The sequence below is a fragment of the Poeciliopsis prolifica genome, unplaced genomic scaffold (genome assembly GCF_027474105.1).
Source record: "Poeciliopsis prolifica strain line A6 unplaced genomic scaffold, Auburn_PproV2 SCAFFOLD048, whole genome shotgun sequence".
Taxonomy (NCBI): domain Eukaryota; kingdom Metazoa; phylum Chordata; class Actinopteri; order Cyprinodontiformes; family Poeciliidae; genus Poeciliopsis; species Poeciliopsis prolifica.
Window position 1 is genome coordinate 561,036 of NW_026562423.1, and position 25,970 is coordinate 587,005.

The window sequence follows — 25,970 nt, forward strand, 5'->3', positions numbered from 1 at the left end:
GGAACACGTTAAATGTCTCCATGAAAAAATGTTGATACATTCTAACTTTCTCCTTCTGCAACTTTCATCCTAATTGTTCTGTCTGTGGCGTTTGCTACAGGATTACGACCTGTGCATCACCTGCTACAACACTAAGGGCCACGAGCACAAGATGGAGAAGCTAGGCTTGGGCTTGGACGATGAGAGCAGCAACCAGGCCGCTGCCACCACCCAGAGCCCAGGAGACTCGCGCCGCCTCAGCATCCAGCGTTGCATCCAGTCCCTGGTCCACGCCTGCCAGTGTCGCAACGCCAACTGCTCCCTGCCATCCTGCCAGAAGATGAAACGGGTCGTCCAACACACAAAAGGCTGCAAGAGGAAAACCAACGGCGGCTGTCCCATCTGCAAGCAGCTTATTGCATTGTGCTGTTACCACGCCAAGCATTGTCAGGAGAACAAGTGTCCAGTGCCATTCTGCCTGAACATCAAGCACAAGCTGCGGCAGCAGCAGCTACAGCACCGGCTGCAGCAAGCCCAGATGCTGAGGAGGAGAATGGCCAGCATGCAGAGGGTCGGCCAGGCCCCTCCGGGCGGCCCACCTGGGGGGAACGGGCTGCCGTCTCCGAGTGGCAACAACGGAGCAACTGGTCCGGCCACCCCAACATCAGTTGGTACGCAGCCTCCGACCCCACAGACCCCCACCCCGGGCAGCATGCCCCCGCTTCCTCAGCCACCAGGAGTTCAGATGGGCGGGATGGTCACTCCAGGTCAGCAGCCAGGCGGTGCGATGACCCCTCAGCATCACCACCAGCAGTTCCAGGCAGAAGGGATGATGATGTCTCCTCAGCAGCACATGGTGAATCAGCAGCAGCAGGCGCCCAACGTGCAGCAGCTGCAGCACCCTGGAGGTTTACCTCCGTACAACCCCAGGCCACAGGGGCCGGCTTCTCTCCATCATTCGCTAGGAAAACCTGGGTTGGGTCCAGCCACCCCACCCCAACAGCAGCAGCCCAACCAGGGGCAGGGGTCCATGCCTGTACAGAGCCAGCCGCAAGGGCCTCCTCTAGCCGCAGTAGAAACGGCCCTAAAGATCCAACGACTAGCAGAGACCCAGAGTCGGATGGCTCAGGCCCAGGCGCAGATTCGTGGCTTGGGGCAGGGCGGCATGATCCCCCAACACCCCCACCACCAGAGCAGCCCAGGACAGATGGTAATGCCCCACATTGGGGCCCAGGGCATGGCCCCCCAGACTCAGGGAGTGGTTGGCAGGACTATGTTGGAGTCGCAGCAACATGGGATGGTAGCTGGCACACAATCCCAGCTGACCTCTCAAATTCAGCAACCACTTCAGCCAACAAACCAGCAGTGGGGGGCACCGAGGGGGCCGACCATGAACCCACAAACAAGGACAGCTATGATAGGGTCTATTCCGCCTCAGCAGCAGGCTGCCATCACTCAGCAGCAGCAGCCACCAATGAATCCGCAGCAGACCCAAGCAGGAAACCGAGGTTTGATGCAGGTGTTGGGTGTGTCAGAAGGGGCAGCAGGGGCCCCTGGGCTGATGCAAGGAGGGGGAGTGAGTAACTTGCCCCAGGGAGCAGTTCAGGAGCTTCTGCGTACCCTCCGCTCCCCAACCTCACCTCAGCAGCAACAACAAGTCCTCAACATCCTGCGCTCCAACCCAACTCTGATGGCTGCCTTTATACGCCAGAGAACAGCCCGGTACCAGGGTTCTCAGGGAGGCCCTGGGGGGCCACCAGCAGGGGGCCCTGGAGGTGTAAGGTTCCCAGGCTCTGCTGGAGGCTTGCCCAATGTAGGGGGACCTGGAGCCAACCCGCTTGGCAACTTGGATGGGCAACAACAGGTTAATGTTAACCAGATGGGGATGAATATCGCTCAGGGGGGAGCCGGAGGAGGCAACATGCCCACCATGGCTCAGCTGCAGCAGCTGCAGCAACAACAGCAGCAGCAGCAGCGTCCCATGTTGCAACAGCAGATGGCTGCTCTACAACAGCAGCAACAGGGAGCAATGCAAGCTGGACAACAAGGCAACCTGGCAAATATGAATCCTCAGTTCAGAGAGTTGCTAATGAGGAGACAGCTGCAACAACAACAACAGCAGCAACAACAACAGCTGCAGCAGCAACAGCAGCTGCAACAGCAGCAGCAACAGCAGCTGCAGCAGCAGCAACTACAGCAACTGCAGCAGCAGCAAATGGCAAACCATGGGCCGTTCCAGCAACAGCAGCAAACACAGCAGAACTTCATGCAACCTGGACAAGGACAGGCAGGGATGCCTCCATCCTCTCAGCCGCAGCCTGCAGGGGGCACTGTGGTGGTCCAGCAGCAGCAACAAGGTCCACAGGGGGCACAGCAAGGGTACCCCATGTCACAAGTAGCTGCTGCGCTGCAGCAGAGGCTGCATCAGGTGCAGATGCAGCAGAACCCTATGAGTGGTCACCAAGGACCTGATCTGAGTGTCGGGGGTTCTGGGACCCCCCTGCAGCCCGGACAGGGTTCCTCAGGGCCAGGGCAGCAGCAGGGTGGAGTCGGAGTGCCACAGCTGTCCCAAGGCATGGTTCACCAGAACTTCCAGCAGAGGCTGCTGCAGCCATCACACCTGGGGGGCGGCTCGCCCGCCCAGCACAGCAGCCCCATGAGCCCCCAGATGGCCCAGTCTCCCCACATCCCGGGCCAAGGCGGTCTTGGCCCGGCAGGCTCACTGGGCAGCCAGGTCCGCTCCCCTCAGCCCTCCCCCCGGCCGCAGTCGCAGCCGCCACACTCCAGCCCGTCCCCACGCATGCAGCCCTCCTCCCAGCCGCAGCCCTCGCCTCACCGCATCTCCCCGCAGACACAGAGCGGGTCGCCGCACCCGGGCCACCTTGCCCAGCACCACCCCAGCATGGCTCCGCCCCAACCGCTGCAGGTCCAGCAGCAGCAGCCACCAGGGGGCTCCGTGGATCCCGGTCAGTTCAGTGACCAGAACTCCATCATGTCCCAGCTGAGCGGGATGGCAGGGATTCACGGAGGGCAAGGCACGCAGCCAGACATGCTGGGGGGAAACAATAACAATGGCAGCAGCAACAGCCAGGAGCTCAACCACAATCTCATGTAGCCTCGCCTCCACTTTTTGCTCTGACTTGTTGCCCCAGACGACAAACTGCCATTCAGTGAGCCGGGGCTTTTTGAAGTTTTTATTTTTTATTTAAACATTTTTGTGATGTATAAATACGAACTAAAGCTTCCTTCCTATGGGAGATGTGACTTTAAACTTAGAAATCAATAAATGAGTAAATTAAAAACAATGGTAAGTTATTGCTGTTAATATATATATATATATATATATATATATATATATATATATATATATATATATATATATATATATATATATATATATATATATATTTGCCAACTGTGTACAAAAAGGCAGAAGGGTAGAGTTTCTGGTGGAGATATTTCTTCCTTAAATCTGACAATATTTTCGGGGACTGAGTATTTTGCCTTTTTAAGAAAATTTTTAAGATTTCAAATGTGGTTATAACAAAGTTAAAGTGAGTGATGTACCTTTTTTTAAAATAAGTATATATATGTATATACATATATATTCATATATTTGTATACACATATATATGTATATTGTTTTCCTCTGAATCACCCTGTCATGATTGTATTTTCCAGTCTGATTATTTTGTATTTTTGTTCCGTCGATGAATCGTAAAAGGAACACGAACATATCTTCCGTTACAGCAGTCTTCTTCAGAACGGTGAACACAGCTTTGTACGTGACTGCAGCAAATTCCAGATATTTATTTACTTCGAGCAGGTGGGAGGAAATGTATGCGTGCGTGAGTTTTATTTTGTAGGTGTGTGTGTGAGAGAGAATCAGGGGTTTCTATTACAGGTTTTTGTTAAACATTTTGGCAGATTTTGGCCACAAATCTGCCACTTCTCAGCCTTTTTGTGAATATGCATCCCTCCAGTCCCTTTTACTGATCCCCTACAATATGTGGAGGAATAAAAAAGGCATATTGCCGTTTTTCTTTATTATTCTTTTTTTTTTCCTCAATAAGGTTGTAAATATTTTCCAGCGCTGTTTTTATGTGACATATGAAACATTGAGAAAGTTCCGCCTTTGCCCTCTACCTTAACGGTTTTCCTTTCAATTATTTTGCCTCTTTTGTTTCCCATTTGCAGCAGCAAGGTTTGATTTGTTAGTACTGTAAAAATAGGAAATTGTGGACTTTGATACATTTTTTTGTTTTTCTTTGTAAAGAAATGTCTAAAAAAAAAGTGTACATATTTTTTAAAAAATCTGTGCAAACCACATGTTTTTGCTCCTTTTCTTCCCCCCCTTCTTCATGGTATATGTGCTGTGTCTGAAACAAAAAGACAGAAGTGCTCCTAAGCTACTGTACAGTATTAACCTTTTTTTCTTTTTTATTAAGTGTACAGTATGGGTTGTTGTAGGTCACAAGCACCAATGCGCCTTTTTTTTTTAGTGTATTTTTCGACAAAGTTTCGGAGAGGGAGGGTCTATCGCACCCGTGTTATTGTAGACAAAGAAATAAATAAATAATAAAAACAAACAAAAAAAATTTCTGCGGTAAACCTGCACAAAACGGAGCCAAAACAAGGGATCGATCTGAAAGACCGAACATTTGGTTATTTAGCTTTTTACAGAGAGGACTGAAGACACAATATTCACACGCTTACTATTTGTTTTTCTCTGAAAGTCGGGGTTGTTGGGTTTGGGGAAGGAACACATCAAAACCAGGTTGCAATATATCTCGAGACTTATTTTATACATAAAAAAAAAACAAAACAAAAAAAAACATGGATGAACTGTCTTTTATATATAGATATATTATTTAATTTAATTTTTTTGGAAATAAAACTTGAAGCTACAGGAATTATTAGATAAAAAATGGTTTTGTTTTCTATTAAAGGTGTTATGGTGATGAAAAAGACACTGCAGACAGTTATTGGATTTGCCCTGGAGAGGCTGTGGACTTCATTCTACCATCCTTTTGATGAGATGTTTATGTACATAAATAAAGTTGTATACATATTGAATCACTGTACAAACAAATGGCAACTGAACAAATTTTCTTTTCCTAAAAAGAGACTGGAAATAAGATATTTAAATTTGTTTAGTATTCAAATGGAATCGCTGACCACTTTTTCTTTTCTCCTTTTCTTCCTCTTAACAATTGTGGTGCTTGCTGAGAGAAAGCAAAAATAACTGTTGCTCAATTTCTTTTTAAGTTATTTTGGTGGTCTGATTGTTTTTTTTTTTTGCCAATAAATTAATTGTACAATAAAGTATGTTTGTACTATTGGAAAAAAAAATTGCTTTCTTCTTTGCCACTACTATCAAATCGGTTTGTCAGCTAGATAAGTACTTCACTTAGAAATCCATAAATACAATGTAAAATGCAAATATAGAAAAAAAACATGGTCTAGAATAGTTTCCCGTTTCCTTTACGGTCTGACCATTTTGTTCTAAAAAAGAAAAACTGAAGCAGTTCTGAATTAAGTGGAAAGTACAGAAATTGACATGTTTCAAGTTCACATAAAATGTGTGAAAGGAGAGTTTTAAGGGACTTTTCAACCTCAGAGTTTTAGTTTGGAGCTCCTGATTGTTGAAATGAGGATGAAACAAAAAAAAAAAACAAGGAATTTTAAGATTAATCTCAGAAATGTTCTAGAAAAAAAGTAGGGAATTTCTGAGCTTGAAATTGCATCTGAAACGGAAATTTCCAAAACAATTTCTTTCTTTTATTTTTAAGGAGAAACACAAGGATCATTTTTGGTGCTTACTGATAAGTAAATAACTTACAACTTGCCAATAAATTCATAAGTTACCTCTGATAAGTAAACAGGTTATCGGCGGGTCTGATGAGCTCCTAGCTGGTTAATGTACTCCAAGGTGCGTCACAGAACATGCAGTGGATTTTTTCCATTTTGCTCACTCGCTCTACCTCGATGAAACATGGCCGCCAAAAATGATAGTGAACATGTGCAACATTTATTTTTTCATGTTACCCAACAAGCAGTCGAAACAGCACAACACTTGACAGACCGGAGCAGGCAATGTGCGGGTTCACATCGCGGTGCAGGGCGACGGATGCGGCGCGAGCGACAACAGGAGGCAACATGAAGCCCCCCTGTAGGGGGCGCTCGTTCTAGCACATTAGTACAGTTACTCTGTACATGAACTGGTTAAAACAAACTGTATAAAACAATCGCGCGGTTATATGCAGGACCCATACACAATAAATATACATTCAGGTCGATGTAGAAAAATGACTAGAAAAATGTGTTTCTGCTTTGCGGTCCAACCAGGCGGTCTCCAGGCAACAGTTTCTGTCTTACATCAGTGGAGAGGAGAAAAATAAAACACTTCTAGTAATTAGTCATGTGGAGAGACAATATTCTTAAAAGCTCCACGGTTACATGGAAACAAACAGTGCAGCAGTAGGCACTTTCATTTTCATTGATAAACAGTCCATCATCATCATCATCAGGACATCACCTCAGATCCTGTATTCACAGAGTCTGGCTAAAGCTACTGGGTCATTAAATGTGCAGAACTCCAACACTTTGTCACATTAGGTCATAAACATCAGTGGATTGTAATAATTTTCTTTATACAATAGACCAACGCTAAGTAGATGGATCAGCTCTGGAACAAATCTTGAGAAGCTGAGTTCATGCAGAGATTTCCACATATGCATGAAACTCAAAGTGCCTTCTGAGTTTATTTATAGGCAGCAAAGTAAGTGGGGCTGATCTCAAATGCACACAGTTCTGTAGAACTGAAGCGATTAATCGGTAATAACTGTCAACTAATTTATCAATCAATTAATTGTTAACTGGAGCATACAGACTCAAGCAGAGGCCAGTTGCTGGATGAATAACATATTCAGAGCAGTGATTAAGCTAAAAAAATATATACATTTTAGATTTAAGATAATAAAAAAAAAGTTTGCTTTTTCATCTTAAAAACAGAACTCGTCCAGGATTGTTTCTGTTTATTTTTTGTATTTTTTAATCTAAATCTGCAAACTGCAGATAAAATCAAACATCAGCCTGGTAACGTTACACAATCACTGTAATGTTGAGATTCTGAAACTGTAATGAAACTTCCGGTCAGGCTCTGATGGACACACACCAGTGTGGCCAGTGTGTGTCCATCACTGGTGTGTAACACACCAACATAATACATTCTGTCATGTGGTTTCAGAGTTTGGTTCAGGTTTGTGCCTTCTGCTTCATGCTTTCATGACGTAGAGCTGGGTGGTTGAGAGAAACTATGCTGTGCGTCTTTGCACGAGAGGAGAGAGGAGAGAGGCATGCGGGCAGCTCAAATTGTCTCCCAGTAGACTTTGAAACGCTACAAACCCAGACTAGGTAGTTTGGAGTATGTACAACATGTCTGAATCCAGGATAACGCCTGGTAAGATTAGGGTGGAAGAGAGGAGCTGGTGGCTGTGTTTACATGCACAGAGACTCCTCTTCTTCACATGGACTCACCTAGTTCCCTTCTAGTTCGTCATCAGAGCTCCAATTCATTCTGATATGTTACAAAGTGCATTTCCTCGTCTTCTATCTAAAATGGCTGCATTTTATGCTAACATTTTGCTATGAATCACACAATTTCATGTGAGAAAATATTCTTTCAAAATAAGGTTGATTGGGTATTAAATATGTTGATCATTATGGAAAGAAATACAAATATAACACCTGGCTAGCTGTTAAAAAGTTAGCTATGAGCTAGCTGATGAGTTTTCCTCCTCATCAACTCCACGTTAGCATCAGGTAGCTAACGGGTCCTTGAGGTTGTTGTGGTGTTAAATTTGACACACTTTACACACAAGCTAAATGAAGCAACCCGTTTGGAAACCAATGTTTGCTTGATTGAACAAAAACTATTTCATCTGATCAAGAAGTCTGTATGGTTTCATAAGTAAAGAGGTTTTATTTCTGGAAATAACTGCCCACCAGCCTAAACAGAAATGTGTTATTTAAAATGTGTTACGATTCACTGGAATGAAGAAGACCTTTAAGCCAGCTGTCAGTGCTCGTGTCATTTCCTTCCTGTCAGCTACAAGTACGTGATGGGTTTCAATTTGGATGTATTCCACTTAAAAGTGACCAGATCAACCACACATAGCAAAAATATTCATACATTTTGGAGATTTCCAGCTTTTGGTTATGTTTAAAGCGTAACTTTATTGCCATTTCACAAGAGAGACCAACGAAGAGTGGAGCAAAATTGTGAAGGGAAAAGTAAATCATGGTTTCAACTTGTCAAAATCTGAAGTGTTTTCTTCTAGAACCTATATCACATATTAAGATGTGATGTTACATTTCATAATAAATAAATAAAATGTTAATAAACAGACCTCTTTCTCTTGATGTTCTATGTCTACCCTGTGTTGGTCTGTCTCATTAAATACACATATTACACAGTGACCTCTACGGTTGTGACATGACGAAAAGTGGACAAGTGCAATGGATGTGAATACTTTTGTAAGGCACTGCTGACTCTGTGCATATAAACCAAACGGCTCCAGCAGCGTATCACAGTCAGTGCCTCCAGCAGCTCTGAGGGGCCCCGTCACCCACCTGCTCCCACACCTCCAGGCCCCAGTCCCGGAAGAATCCTCTGGCCGCTCTGGACTCCCTGAAGGTCACTGTGAGGGCGTTGAGGGTGACGTCTGTGACCGTCACCTCTCCTGGGCCCACCATGGGTCGCCACAGTTTGTCTGGAGCGGCCGTGCCGCCGGACCCCACGGCTGTGCTCCAGTTATCTGGGCCCCTGTGTCCTAAAGGAAAGGTGAAGGGTCAATGAAGAGGAATGAAACTTGTTTCATTCCTCTTCATTTGTGGTTAACATGTAGCATATGATAGGAGTGAAGGCTACGCAATCTGAGAAAAACTCATAAATTAAGATTTTTATTTAAATGTGAATAGAAAAATGTGCCTTTAAGGCAGCAGTATGTCATTTTTATGAAATAAATTTTTTAGATACTTGTTGAAACTGTTAGTGTGTCTTAACTGAAAATTTGTGGAAAAAATGGAGCTCCCCTGCTAACCAGTGCTAACTAGAAACAACCAATCAGAGTCAGGAGGCGGGATTTAGCGCTGTCAATCTAGTGTATAATATTAGGAATGCTAAGGCTAGTCAGCATGACGGTGGATAAACTGTTTTGCTGGAATGATGAGATGCTTCTCCACCATTAGCACATTTAGCAGCGAGGTTGATTGACAGCACTAAGCCCCTCCTCCTGGCTGTGATTGGTTGTTTTTGTTTAGGAGCTGTGAATTTCTGCAGACAGCAATAATAGCTGTTTGAGGAGGAGGGGATCGTTCTTTTCACAGATTATCTGCCTCTGCCAAAACATGCTGACAGTTTTCACTTTTTTTTATTTTTATTTTAATTTTTTTTTTATAAAAGTTACATCTTGCAGTTTTAATGAGCCTCTGGAGGATTGGTTCTATAATCAGCTCAGGATGATGCAAGGCGTTGGCCGTATGCCCAGAAAACAAACCAAACTGGGACAAGACTGGCTGGATTAAACTCTCTGACCAAGTGACACACATACCGTTAAAAACACCTTCTCGCATCTCAGCCTCCTCTTCCTCTCTGTGTTCACTATCCTCTGCACTGATCTCCTCTTCTTTCTCATCCTCCTCCTCCTCCCAGGCATCTTGTGAGGGTCTCTGCAGGTTTAAGCTAAGTCGTCTGCTCTGCTTGGTGTTTCGATGCGTTCGAGAAGGAACGCAGGCGTCGTCCTCATCCTCATCCTCCTCATCGTCAGGAACCAGGGAGCGCGTCAGAGAGAGACGCAGGCGAGGAGCAGGCTTGGCGGGAATCTTGTGAGCGCTGCGGAGATCCATGGTGTAAACGGTGTTCTGAAATGATAAAATGAGCTAGAAAGGTTTGGCAGCATCATAATGTGGGGAGGATTTTCTGCAAAAGCAGCAGGGAAGCTGTAAAGCCGATGGAAACTTATTGAAAGGACAGGATGGGTTCAAAGTTCGGGGGTCATGTGGACTGGAGCTCTCTAGATGTGTTGATCACATTACCTGCATCAGGAGTCGTTTTGACTTGGATCCTTTCCTCCGGTGGCCAATCACTCTGTCTCTTTCTTCTCTGGGAAAGTGAAAAAAAAAAAGGAATAGGTTATCTGAATTTAGATTCTCTAGATGTGGATTTGCTGTGTCATCCCTCGGCTTGTAAATAAATGTCAGCGAAGCTCAGTGCTGGCATCCTGAGTGCACTAAGGAGCGTTAACATAGATCCTTCCTCCAGAACCATCACTGCTCCCAACAAAATCAAGAAGTGATTACACCCCTGATGTGTTTTTGAACATTTTTGCCCATTTCAAGCCACATTCCTGCTGTATTCACACAGATTATTTTCTGTTTTCATAAATCGCAAATAGTCTGTTTAATGTCCATTATGTACATTTTTTAAAACTGATCCTTGTCCGCTGCACACTGACTGGATCAAAGTGTGCTATTTCTGATAACTACACTGGATGTTTAATGTATAATCTTATCCTTTTTTTATTTTATCTTTTTTATTTTTACATTTCAAAACATGAAAAGAAACCAAAACACATAAAAAAACAGACAGGAACAGATAGCTATAAATGAATAGTTTATACAAGACGCTTCAGTCTAGGTAATTCACATCGTTACAACGTTGCGGACATACAGACAACCTCATGCTGTATATATTCGTGTCATATTCGTAAATTTGTTGGGGGATTTTGTTGTTGTTGTTTTTTGACATTTTTGACACTTCTTATCTTGGTGTGAGCCTACATCTGAATTTGCCCACTGTGAAAATTTCAGTGTGCGATGAGAAATGCTAAAAACCTGACAACACCAGCGCAATGTCAGACTGGCTCATGTTGTTTGTGTTCTGTTTGAAGGAGGGTCTCACTTGTCCTCGAACACCTGCACCAGGCGCCGGTCCAGGATGTGCTCCTCAGGTTCCCAGGTGCTGTACCTGTGAGCCAATGTGAGAAAGAGATATTCGTTTTTCCATAAACTCCATCTCTCTTTGTCTTTTTGTCGTTTAGTCGGCAAATGAAACAAGTCCAACTTTTCACAGCACATCTCATTAAAACAAAGACTGAAAAGAAAAAAAACTAAGCTAATCTGAGCTCCATCTTCTTGAGCAAAAGGAGAAGTTTTGATTGAAAGGCAACTTTGTCAAAAGATGAAAAGGAGTTTGTTTCTTTAAAATATTTTAAAATTCATAGAATTTATTTTCATTTTTTATACTGCATGAAGAAAAAAAAACACGTTAAATGTTAAAACCGAGCAGAATATGTCTGAATTTGATGTGAGCTGCGTCGCCGGTTGGGAGAATAGCTCATGTAAAGTATTGTTTTGGAAATCCTTCACAGAAACCTCTGAATGCATGCATAATTGATTGGAGAGAACTTCCTTATCGGCTTAATGTTTGGTCAGGCTGAGCTTCCAACCGCAAATGAACTTAACAGGAGACAACAGAACATCTGGTGAGTTAGAGCAGCAACAAACTGGAAATATCAATTTATGCCATATTTTTAAATCAGTGAGGATGTTGCTTTTAATCTCTGATGCATCTCACATTCTCACTGTATTAAAATTTAACAAGCCGATACAAATTTTTTTTGTAGAGAAAAAAAATAAACATACTCTTCAGTATCATTGTAAAACTATTGGAACCACAGGAACATTTTCATAATTTGACAATTTTGAGGGGGGGAGAAATTTATGAAATGGCTTTCAAACTCCAACTTCAATTCAAGTCTGAGTAAAGCTGTTGTGTTGCAGAACAATGACTCACAGGATACATTAAATTGAGCTAGATCATTTCCGTTCTGATGATTAATATTTTTTTAAAGGCCAAATTTGTTAACAGAGCCATCATGAGCCATTTTATTTATGGTTTCTGTTGTGTTTTATGTATTGATCTTGGTCTTCAAGTTCCAGTGTTAGTTTTTTTTTTTTTTTTTACTAAATTAGAGTTCGTTGGTCTTTGAAAAGGGGGGAGTATGCATTATTATGCCATTATTGATTGATATTGATTGATTGAACTCAGTGTTTGCACCCTGCTGTTATTTGCAATGTTCTTCTAAATCTTCTGTAAATCATTTGTTGCTGCTTCTTATGCACATCTTACTCGTTTTTTTTCAAACCTACCCTCCTCAGTTGCAATTTTTTTTAATCATTTTACTATTTTTAGTAGTTTTTTAGTATTATTTTCCTTATTTTGTGAAGTGTACACTTTAGTATTTTTCAGTTCTTTCATATATTTTTCCATCTGTGTCTCTTTTAACCTTCACATGCTGCCCACTGTGGAACTAGGTAGGATATTTTTGTTCTACCCTATACAGTTGTGTTACTTTTATAGCACATGTTGTACACATGATTAGATTTTTTATATAAAGCGGAGGCTCTCTTTAGATAAAATATTCCATGTCTACATACTCACTTTGGAGGCCATCCTTTCCACTTCAGCAGGTACTCCACGTTACCCTGTGGAGAAAAGGTTCCAGACCAGCATCAAAGGAGCAGAAAATACCACAGCTTTTAGAGCTGCATCGTTTTTATGATGATCCTTTTGGTAGCTCTGCATCAGTGCTTTGCAGTTCGTGAAACATATTAATGACCGAGTGAAAGGTGCCAGCAAGCTTTGTGAAATACAGCCGGTTTACTTCTGATCAAAACATTCCACCCAACCTTCACTTTTAAGATTCTTCCAGTGGCAACTTGAAATGTCTTATTATTCGTCTTCTATTGGATCCACCATTGAGTTATGGAGACGACGCTCTTTCGTCACATGACGTGTAATGCAATAATATTAATGTACTAACCGAAGCACTCAGAGTCTGTCATTTCTTGGTGAAGTCATCCTGTTATGGCCTCTTAAAGGTATTCTCAGTGGATGAACTCACCACTTCCACAAACTTTGTCTAGATCTCATGAGAATATGAAGTTGCATTATAATCAGGAGGAGCTATATTTGGTCTGATAAATCTCAATATTTAACTTTGACCTAAGTTGAAAATTCAGTACATTAAAAAAAAGCCCATGTTTGTATTGTAAACTTATATAATATCACATGATTTTGAGTACATCAGTAAATAAGTTCAACATAGCTCTGACTCGTCAGGCTACCATCTGAAACTCTGTTGTGTTTGTTGTTTGGTTACTGTATGAAATCATCATGAACGTCAGCGGTTCTATATTTAAACAACAAAGTGTGAATGATGTCTGTGAATCGAAACAGACCGTTGGCTCTTGTGAACTCCTAAAATTTACAACCATCTAAATGTCTTTATGCAAAAACATACACCAATTAACTGCTAATAAAATGTCTTATTATTATCTTAATTAAAATATTTCTCACTTTTTTCAGATTTCCCTTGAACCAGCTAGACTTGCTAAAATGACCGTTCAATTACAGTCACGATTTCAGCTCTTTAAATGTGACATTCGAAGTGTCTGACATTTCTTACTAAAACTTCCCAAAACATGAATTATAATTCATAAAATAAGTAGTAGAGGAACCAGGTTTTGGTGGATAAGCGACAACACGGATTTTATTGCAATAATACTTCAATGTGTCGCCAGCAACTCCCTCTTAACCTTGATATAGGTAGAAATGCCCGAAAACTCACAATGAAACTCCATTGTTTCGATCTCAGTCATTACAAGTGAAGCCAGAGAAAACTCTGCGCATTTAAGATCCCTTTATACAGACTCTAAACTGCTGTCATTGTATGACAGACCCCTTTTTATTTCCAGCTTTAAAACCTGTAACTTTTTCATAGGGTGGAGTCAAATTTTGTTGAAAGTCCAGTGTCGATCATAATAAACAGATTTTTAAAAAATGGATTCATTTTGCTCAGTTTAAATCTGTACTCACATTTTAGCTTGCCTCTCTCCACCCAGTACAATGCTCAGAAATAAAGCAGAAATCTCTCGGGTTCCTCTTTTGTGCTCCAGAACCTTTAAGTTCTAGGTACGCACCTGCTAATGTCAACAACACAGCACGAGACCTACTCAGCAGGCAGACAGGCCCATGATAACAGTTTGCCTGAATGTTTCCTCGTAGGGCTTAATGAGTCAAACAGCTTACGCCAGAAGATGCTGCGCAGTTACAACTGTTAGATTCAGGGGACACCTGACCCCCTTACAAAGCCTCTTAATTAGCTAACCAGGTTAAAAGACAACTGTGCTACTAATATCCAGGCATTAATTAGCATCCTTCCTCCCAAAATAAACACGACACCGCAACGCACGCTGACATTACCCCGCTGCTAAACACGTCATTAATAATTCACGTCCCACTTTTGAACCCTTACCTTTCGGAGTCTTTTCTTCAGAATTGATTCCACGGCAAACACTTGCTCTCCAATCGCAGAGAGCTCCATCTCTCGTGCGCACCGAACCTCCGCGGGGATTTAACTGTCAAACTAACGTCCTTCTCCCTCACAAACTAAGCTAACGGTAACTGCTATTGAGGGCGCGTGCCTCAGCTCCGTCCTCCCCTCTTTTTTTCCGTCGCCGCTTCGCTTTGCTCCCACTTTCAGAGGCCGGTTTATCTGGAGCGACTTCCTTCAGCACTCGTCCAGTGACTTTACAAAATCTGCGACACATCTGCACACCGCTTCACGCGCGCTCGTGCCAGGAAAGCGCGTTCCCCGTGAAGGATGAGTCGGCGCGCGCCACTGGCTGCCTCATCATCCCCGTTATTTACTGGATACCAAACGGTCGTAGTTTCTCTCCATCTCTCTCTCTCTCACACACACATAGACCTGCCCCCCCCCCCCACACACACACACACACACCCACCCCTTAAGGCAGCAGAGCGTCAAAATGCTAACATTTATCAATGGGAATATAGTCACTTGCAAAAGTATTCACACCCATTCAATATTTTTCACGCCATTCAACAACCACAAACTCAATCCATACATCTCTGCAATTCTCTGTTCCTTTAAAAGCACCACAGATCCTAATAGGTGAAGTAAATGTACAAATTTGCCCTTCATTACCATTTTAAACACAATGACACGTGAAATGCCAAATATGAGGATTTTATTGTTATTTATTTATTTTTTTTAATAAAAAAATAAAGTACACTGATAATCAGGATTCCTCCAGGGGGAAGGACTTAATGGATTGTCGTGGCAATAAAGCAAAGGCATACGAATGCGAATGTGCAACAGAGGTCGCAGTGTCCGTGTTCAGTTAATAAAAATATGTGACAGTTCAACGCAGTCTCTCATGGATACAATGTGACATCACAGGATTACAGACAGGTCTTGAACATGAGGATGTTGCTTCCAATTTGAAATAAAACATGCACAACTTATATATTTGGATTGCTTATTTTTAAAAAAAAAAGTGTAACAAACTCCTTGGCAGAAAAAAAAGTGAAAACTCATCATGGGAGTAGTTGCTCTGTAAAAATGGAAGGGCGTCTGCCATTTCTCCTCCCAAATATAATGAACTGCTCCTTTGGATTTTCTGATATGGTGCCAAACTCCAAAATCTCCATACTTTTCATGTAAACAAGTTAAGGCCGATTTAATCACTAACATGCATAATACGAAGAGTTTAACAATTGGAGACGTGAACTTTTAATCGCCTCACAAACTACCGAAAATCTTTCTTCCTTTAGACACGACACCAGATCAACAACAACTTTCGTTTTTCATCCAACTTTCTAGACTAACACCTGCAAAAATATTTTTGTTTTGCCCTCCAGGTCCTTTTAGGGTATACAAGCAAATAACTTTCTTTACTCAACTACACTTTAAAAACAACTTTCTTTGACCCAGATTCCTCCGATTACAGTCAATAACTTGCTGGGACAGTCAGGGATTTCCTTTCAAAGTTGCTTTTCATATACAGTGGGGTGTAGGGGGGACAATAAACTACAGGAAGATGAGGAAAAGCCCTTTATCTGCTGAGTTCCTGTGCTAGAGGGTTGCTGTGACTGGGACCCTTTGGAAAAGAAACTGGCAACAACGAATCAGGACAAAGGGATACATTTAATTGGTAAAGAACTAGCTAGTCTAAACCTTTAGTGTAAAGTCGTGATTTTTACTCTTGATCATTCCCTCAGCAGGAGTAAAGAAATTCACTCAGTAAAAGGTTCTGCACTTTAAATCTGAAGTCAGCATGACTCACAGCATGAAAATTACCTTCCTGAATTAGTGAATGCATTTTGCTGCATTTGATCAGAAGAGGAAGAGAGTTTAGCATCAAACCCAAAACATATATTTCTTTACTGACGGGTGATGTTTGTGAGTAGTGCAAATATGCTTAAACAAATAGCATATTTCTTTCCTTTACAGAAGCGTCTATACAGTGAAAAGAAATTTAAAAACACATGACTAGATGATCGTTGATATAAGCAAGCTGGAGCAAATATCCACTAGAGGGAGTACTTGACCAGAGTGTTGCATTGCTTTGTTGCCATAATATAAAAAGTGTTGCATTGGCAAAGTTTCTACAGTAAAGGGTGAGCCGGTGCCAGAAGTGTAGGGAGTTGCTGAAATACACACACGGTCGGCAACGTGGTAAACCTCTCACTCTGAGCTGGGATTCGATGAGATCGAGATGAGGGGAAAAGAAGCAAGGGTGCACTTTGGTGAGAAAGATGGGAAAATATGGAGTAAAATAGAACATTGGGGGAAAAAAGGAGAAAAAAAATAGTAAACGTAAAAATCTGCCTGTTCCTTAGATCCAAAACTCTCACAACTTTAGAAATGTGAGAAAATAAAAAGGGAAAGACAGAAAAAATAAGCATATATATACGTTTGCCTCCTTCATTACTTTGTGTCTCAGATCAGCTAAGTGTTCAGAAATGGCCGTGTAAACAAAACCCAAAAGAAGAAGAAAAAAAACAAAACAATACAGGGTTGGTGGGGAGGAACGATAACTGCCAGGGTGCATCGATGATGCAATCGGCGGTGCACAACGCTACTTCGTCTCCAGTTCGTCCTGCGACAGGCCCGTTTGGCTGATGCGATTGGCTGGTGCAACACTCAGCTGTCGGAGCGCCATGTTTGGTGGACCTCCACCTCTTCTGAGACAACCAGCAGGAGTTCACAGTTCTTCCCTCGCAGCTGCTGACGGAGAAACTTCCTGAGTTTGTGATAAAGGAAACAAAAAACGTCAATTGCGATAATGCTAAAAATAAATAAATAAATAAACAAGCATTGTTTATTTGCTTGTTAAGTAAAAATGGGCTGACGTATGTTTTTGGAGCGCATGGGACAACATCTCAAATGCACAACATTTAGTGTATTAGGCAAATAGCTGCATGTAAAATACATTTTCTGTCTACAACAGTAAAATAATTTCAGGGTTTTTCTGCTCGTCTGAGAGAAGGACACACAGGAGATTCCCCTTTCTTTTAGGAAAATATGTTACTTTTGTATTGCTAAATTGTTTTAATCTATTGATATGCTTTGTACATATTTATTTCAAATATAATAATATTATGACAATGGTTGAGCCGGGTTTCTTTTTGTGGCGGGATGTTGTTAGGGTCACGTTCCCAGAACACCTTGCCTCTTACCTGAGCTCATCAGGACTGCCAATAGGCTGAGGGTTGCGTAGCTTAGAATCCAGGTTGTAGTAGACACCTCCCACCTCCCTGACTCCAATCCAGTGCTGGCGTTTAAGTGGCAGCCGGAGGGGTCCCCAGCGCAGATTGGACGGCACGTTCAGGATAAAGCCCTCCACGTTGGACAGCTCAATGCTGCCTACATCCCTGGGGGACGGAAAAGAAAAGAAGCTATTTAAGCAAAGAACATTATAAAACAAGATGGACAACAAACCATCTGGATGCTATGCTGAGGTGTCTTTACTTGATGAGGTCATTTGTAATTCTGTACAACAGCATCACAAAATATGGAACATTTTCATAAGGCTGTGATTTACTTCAATAAGCTGCTGTAAATCAGTAAGTTGCTGTAAATCAAAGTGCTGAGCTCAGGTGGAGCAGAGTGTTCAATAAACATGTCAATTTTTGGATTCTTCCCAATATTCAAAATCCTCTTCAAAGATTTTTAGTGGTGCTTACATCCCTTCGTTTAAATCCATCTTTTTTCAACTCTGCGTAAATCTGAAAGTAATCCAAATATGCAAACTGGCTTTGTGCTGCATAAAAACAGTAACAGAAAGAGAGTCGTGTTTATGTTGTCAATTGATTAATGGCAGTGATTATGTTCCGGTTTTAGCACAGGGTAGAAAGACAGGAACTAATTTTCACAGAAAAAGGCAGAGACTCTTGATGCCATTAGCAGTCCTGTGGGACTGATAGTGAAGAAAGGACAAGTACTGATAATAAAAACAGGCCAACTGATGGATCTTTGACGACTCGGCTGATTAAGTTAATGTAGTTTCAGCGGAGGAAGCAGGCCTCCTGTTTACATTTAGGATTTGCAGATGTTCGAGTTGGATGAGGAGTTTCCTGTTCACAAGAGTCAAGATTAGAAACAAATATGAGAAAAAAAAAGTAAAAAATTTAAAAATCAACCAAACATGTGGACCTGAGTAAAAGTGTTTATGTTTTGGCTGTGCGGCCTCTGGCCAACCCCCTCATGGATCATTCTGGGAAATAAACTAAGACAACAGCGGAACATGCACTACAAATACACACACACAAAAAAATCTCAATTACAGAGCGATGCAGTTTCACCAAGGGATCTAAAATAGGACTCAAACAGAGATAAAGGTTTTTGTTGGTCTCGTTTAAGACAGCGATGTCAATCCAAGAAACAATACATTTGATGAATGTATCCACATCCTGCTGCAATGACTAAAGGTGCATTCAAAACCTTCTGGAGTTACTGGAGAGAGACTAGAAGAACATCTGTTCATGCCACTGGTCAAGACCGCCATGTGTGGCACAGCACATATTTATAGCTTGTGGATTTTGGGGGGCTTGACTATTTTATTTTTCATGTCGATGTTTGACTTATTTTCAACAAACCAGTTAGATTTATTTGGTTTGGTGCAGCAGGATATTTATAATTCGAAGGGAAACACACAACTGGTGTTTCTCCAACAGCTCGGAAAGTGAACCGTCAACCAACGCAAGCGCACTTTGTGGAGATTTTACCCAAAAAATAAATATCTTAGAGTTCCAAAAGATTCATTCTGGTTGTTGCTCTATATTGTTCAGAAGTAGACTCACAACAGGGCTGAAACGATTCATCAGAGGAGTTATTGAAATAATCGTTTCAGTAACCAATAAATTATATGCAGACTCAAAAAGAGTCAATTTGCTGTGAAGACAACACAGTCAGAGCAGCAATTAAAGCACAACTGTATGAAAAACATAAATATTTTGCACTTAAGATGAAAAAGAAGTATATTTGTCTGTTAATCTGTTCTACCCAGAATTTCTCTAGTGGGTGTTTTGGCTTCACCTGGTTCAAATTCTGTAAAAAAAAAAAAAAATTCATCTTCACCAACTAGTTATTCCAAAAATAATCAACAGATCAGTCCTACTCTGTGCTGATGCCAAGTCAAGCAGAAAGGGATGAGTTTTTCACAAGCTGATGTTAAAAGTTTTTTTTATTTTTTAGCTATAGCTGAAATGGAACTGAATTCATTCATTTGTATTTTTAATGCATGTTGTTGTTAAAAAAAAAAATTCTACATTGTTGAAAAAATCTGCAGAATGTGCCATTCTTTAAAAATTGACCATCAGAATAATTGACAAAATAATCAATTACTAAAATAATTGTTGATAATACTAAAAATAGCTTTCCTTTTCAATGTGAGAAACGATTAATCATTTGTGAAACAATTAATTGTTTGTGAAACAATTCATCTGAGACAGGTCTTTCTCTCTCTTCATGCAGAAAAATATATATTTATATATACTGTTGAAGTCAATATTCAGAAGGACAAAAACATTTGTTGTGTACTGGCGCTGTATAAATAAACTGAAAAGTAATTTTTTTTTTAGATTTACTGTGCTGACTGAGCAAAAACCAAGTGAGAAGCATAAAAATGTTTACATGAGTTATTCAATTATTTATCAACTGATATGTCTGGATGTTTTTTCTCTTTTCTTTTTTTTTTTTTTTGCTTCTGTGGCAGTAAAACTTAAAGATACTGTACTTATAAATCCTATAATTTAGACTGGACAACAAGAGCCCCCTGGTGTGTTTTGCAATACTTAGTGCGTGTGGGTCCAAGTCCATAGAGTCCCATATCATCTGATCAATTCTGACCTGAGCAGAGAAACCCGTCCCGTTCGTGTCTGAGATTGATCAGCCGATGTTCTGACAGTGTTTGGATCTTCACAGACAGCCAGAAAGTGAGTTATCCAACATACTACAGCCTGGAAACAAGCACTGCATGTCCATTCCTCACACAACTTGTTTCAACGACTAACCGGTAAGCAAACCTGGACCGTATCAGAACTAACTATTCCTAGAGAAACATGACATCCATTGAAACGTTTTGACAAACTTCAGAAATGGCTAAATTGAAAGCAGAAAGACTCTGCTTTCACAGCCATGATGTTCATACCATCATGGCTTTGTTGTCGTTTGATAAATAATTGCATATTTGGAATGTGTAGCGTTTTATACACTTAGACTTAGATTTAAATGACTTACATACCTTCTTTTATCCCACCAGACTGCCTCAAACCCTCGGGTCTGCAACGCCGCCATGATGACGTTTACATCATAGTTCCCATTTCCCAGCATGCTCTTTTTGTGAGGCGTCACCATAGTGCTGGGACATAGCCTGCAACGTGTTGAAAACGAGAAATCAACCTCAGTCTCTCATGTTGACTTGCTAACATCAATGGTTTCTCTTGGGATTTTATGCCATCAACACAAAGTTGTGCCCAACTAAGAAGACTTGGATTTCTAATTTTTGCTAATCATAAATGGAAAGTGTAACGTGCATTTGAACACAGCCCTTTTTACATAAATACACCTTTAACATGACTTTTAAACCAGTTATGCGCATAAAATGTTACCCATTTTCATGTCTTGGATGAACTCTATGTCACATCATGTTTTCAACGATGGTCATCCTAATCATAAAACTCACTAATAACAGATGATAATCAGATGCCAAAACTGAAACTGAGGTTTAACAGCTGAAACAACAAAACAAGAAGACTGGACTGATTCGTTCTTATTAGTTTCCGCTAATTTTTTTGAATTGTTTAGCGGTTTAGTATTAGCTTCCATTAAAGTTTCCATTTCTTTATCAGTTCAACGTATATTTTTATATTTTCATTTGTTTAGCAGTTCAGCATTAGCTTTGGCTGATACTTTTATATGTTTAACGATAACTTCTGCTAATGTTTTTATGTCTATAGTGGGTTAGTGTTAGCATATCATTATATTTTCATTTGTTTAGCATGAGCTTATGTTGCTTATATGCTTATTTGTTTAGCTGTTTATTTAGTTTCTTTGAATATCTTTCTGTTTTTAGCAGTTTTCCATCTCGAAAAACTGCCCCCTTCAGTATTTCAGTGGCTAACATTTTTGTTTTTTGTTTCAAAATACATAGCAAGACCATGGGAACATCTGTGCCAAGTAGGGTTCTTGTATCCACATGTTAAAGATGTTTGCTGAAATATTCAATGCATTCAGCCATACCTCAAAGACTTAGCAAAGATTTAGCAGCTCTATTTGCAGAGACAGAGAGAGAGGGAAAGTATTGACTCAGGGGGCCTGGATACAATTCCATCCCCCATATTATTTTGTTGTGAGCATAATTTCTAAAATCATGCATCATTTTCATTTCACCTCACAATTACATGGTACCTTGTGCGGGTGTACCTCATCAAACCCAGAGGCAAAAGGTAAAAAAGTTCAAGAAGTATAAGTATTTTTGCAAGACAAAGCTGATTCCTGGTGCATTTTAGTGACCCAGCTCATTCACCTTTGGTATATCTCCTGCAGGGTGTCCCGACTAAAGGCCGTCCCATCCTGGAAGACGTTGTTGAGCGCATGCAATGCGCACAGCTCCCTCCGCTGCTTCTCGTGATATATGGCCGGAGTAGTTGGAGAAGTCTGCTGGGGAGCCGGCGGGGAGAGGGAGGACGATGACGACGAGAGATCCTGCTGCAGCTGACCATCCCTCGGATCCTTGCTCCTCCTCTCCGCTGCTCCTGAAACCGCTTCCCCCCCTCCTGCTGCAGCTTTCTGCTTGCTGACCTTCCAGGGCATGCAGCCCAGCTCCTGCAGTCCGCCTCGGCCCTTCTGCTTCCACTCGCTGGCTGGATACGGAGTACTCCCCATCCCTGGACGTTCACCGCCGCCGCCGCCACCACTGCCACGTCCTCCTCCTCCAGCTCCACCACTACTGCCCTCAGGACGCTACGTCGAAGGCAGGACAGCCGTTCCCATGGCAGCCCCCTCGACCTCCGGGAAGAGAGGAGTCTGTGTTGCTATGTAGGCTCTCAGAGGAAGGTGGAAGGTAAATAAACACCACCTCTCTCAACAGGAGAGGATGAAAAAAGTAGAACTCAGGACAGAATTTAGGCAGGGGTGGAAAAATAAAAAGTATGAAGAAAATGGGATCCGTTGATAAAAATTATAAATCAAGTTGTCATTCCTCTCTTGTTTGTTTCCACTTCCTCCATCCTGTGAGTGTTTGTGTGCGTTGACCGTTGTGTCCCTCGGGTCAACAGGCGTGCCTTTTTGCAGGACTTTCCATCACCAAAAAACTGAACATGAAGCTTCTCTCCCGTTGCTCTGAAAACAGATGTTACGACCAGTTTAGAACATTGACCGTAATTTCAAGTACTCCGCTTCATTGAGCTACATTGATTACGATCTAATCTTTTTTTTCGTTTTTGTCACCCTTAAAAAGGTCTGAATTAAACACATTTTTTGGGGTGCACCGATAGCAGTTTTTTGTCTGATTACCGACCATTAATATGCAGATTTTATTTTTTGTCTGAAAAGTTGCTAGTTATGGTGATGGAATTACTACGTTAGCAAAAATGGGGCGACTCTCATGTCAGAGCAAAATGGGGGCAGCTACTGAATTTCAGACGTTTGCGCAAGTAGATAGGATCGGTTTCATGTGCAAGTACAAGCTGATCACAGAAAATTAAGGAAATCTGATCTATAAATGCACCCCAATACATTTCTTAAGGTCAAAGAACTAGAAAAAACACAATCACTTTTCAAGGTATGCTGTAATTTAATAAAGTCCAGACTGATGATGTCATCCAGAGACATAATTTTGTGGAACATTGCATTTGCTGTTCGCATGTCATGATGGTCACAAGACCAACAGTGTTCAGTCAGAAGCCTCTCCAAATTTGTTGCGAGACGGACTGCTACTGCAGATTGCTCCTGCTCACAGCATCACTGTCCACGACATGATTGCAACATTTCATTTCCTTCTGGGATAATGAAATATTTTTTAATTGAACTGAATTTGTGCCAAAGCTGTTGTCACCCAAAAGGGTCGTTGTTTTAATAAAGGGCCATGTTAGCTTGGACAGCTTCCCCCCCCCCATAATAAATTACCTCCTTGTTATATTTGGCAAAAATATCGATATATATTTAATGATCTGAAACATTCAGGCGAGACATAAAGCTAAAGAGAAAAGAAATTTGTAGGGGACAAACACATTTTTTCACAGCAATGCACAGCTGCTAAAAGGTTCAAAAAGAAGAAAGTGGGAACAAATTATTATCAGCCACAAACAATGTTCTTCAAAGCTATGCCGAATGTATTAAAGGTGTATGCAGAAGGTCAAAATGCAACAATAACAGGCTTCACTCTTCTTTTCGGCCGGCGGACCTCAAAATGGGCAGAAAGTAAACATCTCCAGCAGCTAGTTCTGAATAGAGGAAGCGAGCTGCTCGGAGAGAACTAGCTAAATGTGACAGCAGCCAAACACACACAGGTCACAGCAATAAGAAAGCAAACACACTAACCAAGGACAGCTGCTCTTTCACACTAAAAACACACTCATACTGTAGTACTGAATCCATGTTGGCAGCATTTCTCTCTCTCTCTTTTTTTTGACGTTAGTCCTGTGGATGTTTTCTACGTAACTCCGTCTCTCCAGCCAACACAAACACAGCGCCTTTCCTCTAACTTCATTATTCCACAACGAACACTTACCCGCCCGGTTCCGACCGGCGGGGAGACAGCCGAATCTCCACGAAGCGCTCCGAAAAACTAACTGAGCTGCTTTTCACTCTCCCTAAAGGCTGTCCGCTCCTTTGTCTTTAACACTTTTTTTTTTTCCTGTTGTGAGGTCTGTTTCTCCGACCGTGAAGATAAGAGCGCATGCGCAGCAGCGTTTCCCTGGCTGCGTCAGAAAGCACGGGAGCAGTTCCTCCCCCGAGAATAAAACCCCTAAAATGTTCCACTGTAAGTCTCGTCTGTGAGGAGACACACCCTGGGTTCTGTTTACGGGGATTAAAATTCAAATGATACAGGTAGGAAATGTTTTACTGTCACGGGAACAGTGGCGGATGTTCCATTTCTGACGCCCTGGGCGAGGCTTTTTCTGCCTCCATCACATACAACCTATTGAACCTTTGTCTGCAAATCGATCATTTAAGAATTTTTGTAATTTTTTTATTGGGCATCTGTTAAAAGGATGTGGTGTCACCTCTTTGGCGTCTTCAGTGAATATGAATCCAATCAAGTTGCATTGATTAATTTGAGAACTTAAAACTCTTCACAGAGTTCACAGCTTTAATGACGAGCTGTGCTCGGACGCAACAATAATCACTACAATAATGATTTAATCCAGGTTTGACCGGTCACTATATTATAGATTTTATTTTGCTTCTCTATTTGTTCTATTTTTTCTAATCTTGTGCTTTGACGAGTCAGTTTTGCAGTTAAAGTCTAAGAAGTCCAAACATACATTATAAATATTAATAAATAAATAAACATTATATCTGATCGGAATTCTAGTACAGACTTAAAAGAAAAAGACCAAAATAGCCCTTTAATTTGGCATAATCCTAAATTGGAAATATGTTGTCTCAGTGTTAACACAATGCTCACCACTGGGGGCGCCCCATTTCAATATTACATTACATGAACAAGAAAAATTCTCAGGGGCACAAATGACTTTTGTGTATGTGTGTGTTTTGTTTGTTTTGTTGTTGTGATCCTCCTCCAGCCCAAATAAAACTATATCACTCATCTCAAGAACCACAAATGTAATATTTTGTTATGATTCCATCTTGTAATATTGCTTTTGGTTTTGAGTTTCATTGTGTCAGATATCAGCCAATTTGATAAAAATGTCCCTCTTATTAAAAAAGACAACAACAAAAAACACACACGAACATATATATACACACACACACACACACACACACACAAATATATATATATATATATATATATATATATATATATATATATATATATATATAAATAAACAAGCAATTTTTGCAGCTGTAGGTTGGTAGAGCACATCTCTCCCTCAGCGGTTAATTAATGTGTTGTTTATTGCCGCGTTTTAAATAAATTCATTTATTCATGTAAAACCTATTCATTTCATTTGTTGGTGATGTGAAAGCCCTAAATCACACGTGAAGGCCACGTGCAACCCATAACTTACAAAAAGAGTCCAAATGGAATTTGGAGTTGAAAATGTGACAAACCTGATTAAGCCGTTTCTGGTGTTGGCTCGAGAAAATATCTAATAATTCACCCTGTGGACCAAGTTTTTTTTTTGTTTTTTTTTACATATTTGTTGCAACTGTCACTATGTCATGAAAGTTTGGTTTGTCAATGATATGAAAAAAAAAAATGCTCCTCTGCTTTCTCCCAGTGGCAACTAGAAACCACCAACCAGCGCCAGGATCCACCTCCTGGCTCTGATTGGTTAGTTTAGGTTGGGAGCGGTGTTTCTTCAGATGTTATAGTTGCTCCATGAAACACTTTATGAAAATTACATACTGCAGCTTTAAAGGAAACGT

At 41.3% G+C, this 25,970-nt stretch overlaps 3 protein-coding genes across 7 annotated transcripts in view; 1 reads left to right on the forward strand and 2 right to left on the reverse strand.

The window, feature by feature from the left end:
• The window catches only part of ep300a (E1A binding protein p300 a), a 27,823-nt gene extending 24,532 nt beyond the window's left edge, over positions 1-3,291 (forward strand). For all 4 annotated transcript variants that reach the window (XM_055057461.1, XM_055057463.1, XM_055057462.1 and 1 more), the window contains exon 31: positions 101-3,291. In XM_055057461.1, the coding sequence (XP_054913436.1) occupies positions 101-3,094 (2,994 nt within the window). In that variant the 3' untranslated portion in view covers positions 3,095-3,291. The remainder of the gene's footprint in view (positions 1-100) is intronic.
• The window catches only part of cbx7b (chromobox homolog 7b), an 18,392-nt gene extending 3,634 nt beyond the window's left edge, over positions 1-14,758 (reverse strand). Inside the window, exons 1-6 of one of the 2 annotated variants that reach the window (XM_055057466.1) lie at positions 14,361-14,755; positions 12,485-12,528; positions 10,943-11,008; positions 10,078-10,144; positions 9,594-9,903; positions 8,614-8,813 (exon numbers count right to left, since the gene is read on the reverse strand). In XM_055057466.1, the coding sequence (XP_054913441.1) occupies positions 8,614-8,813; positions 9,594-9,903; positions 10,078-10,144; positions 10,943-11,008; positions 12,485-12,528; positions 14,361-14,429 (756 nt within the window). In that variant the 5' untranslated portion in view covers positions 14,430-14,755. Of the gene's footprint in view, positions 1-5,966; positions 8,814-9,593; positions 9,904-10,077; positions 10,145-10,942; positions 11,009-12,484; positions 12,529-14,360 lie in introns of those variants that run through there. The other variant, XM_055057465.1, reaches the window with a different exon arrangement.
• A 330-nt stretch (positions 14,759-15,088) lies between these two features.
• On the reverse strand, positions 15,089-24,298 carry josd1 (Josephin domain containing 1). Its single transcript, XM_055057687.1, has 5 exons — positions 24,145-24,298; positions 21,940-22,754; positions 20,656-20,784; positions 17,591-17,785; positions 15,089-17,154 (listed from the first exon to the last, which is right to left on the reverse strand). The coding sequence occupies exons 2-5, from the start codon at positions 22,296-22,298 to the stop codon at positions 17,055-17,057; spliced, it is 783 nt and encodes a 260-aa protein (XP_054913662.1). The 5' UTR covers positions 22,299-22,754; positions 24,145-24,298; the 3' UTR covers positions 15,089-17,054.
• Positions 24,299-25,970: the final 1,672 nt, after the last annotated feature.

Excerpts from the sequence above, each read along its gene's own strand:
- josd1 (XM_055057687.1), bottom strand. The coding sequence starts at position 22,298 with ATGGGGAGTACTCCGTATCCAGCCAGCGAGTGGAAGCAGAAGGGCCGA. Across the intron at positions 20,785-21,939 it reads CTGCAGGAGATATACCAAAG|GCTATGTCCCAGCACTATGG; the intron begins GTGAATGAGCTG and ends AACACGTTGCAG. Across the intron at positions 17,155-17,590 it reads GGCAGTCCTGATGAGCTCAG|GAAGTTTCTCCGTCAGCAGC; the intron begins GTAAGAGGCAAG and ends TCACAAACTCAG.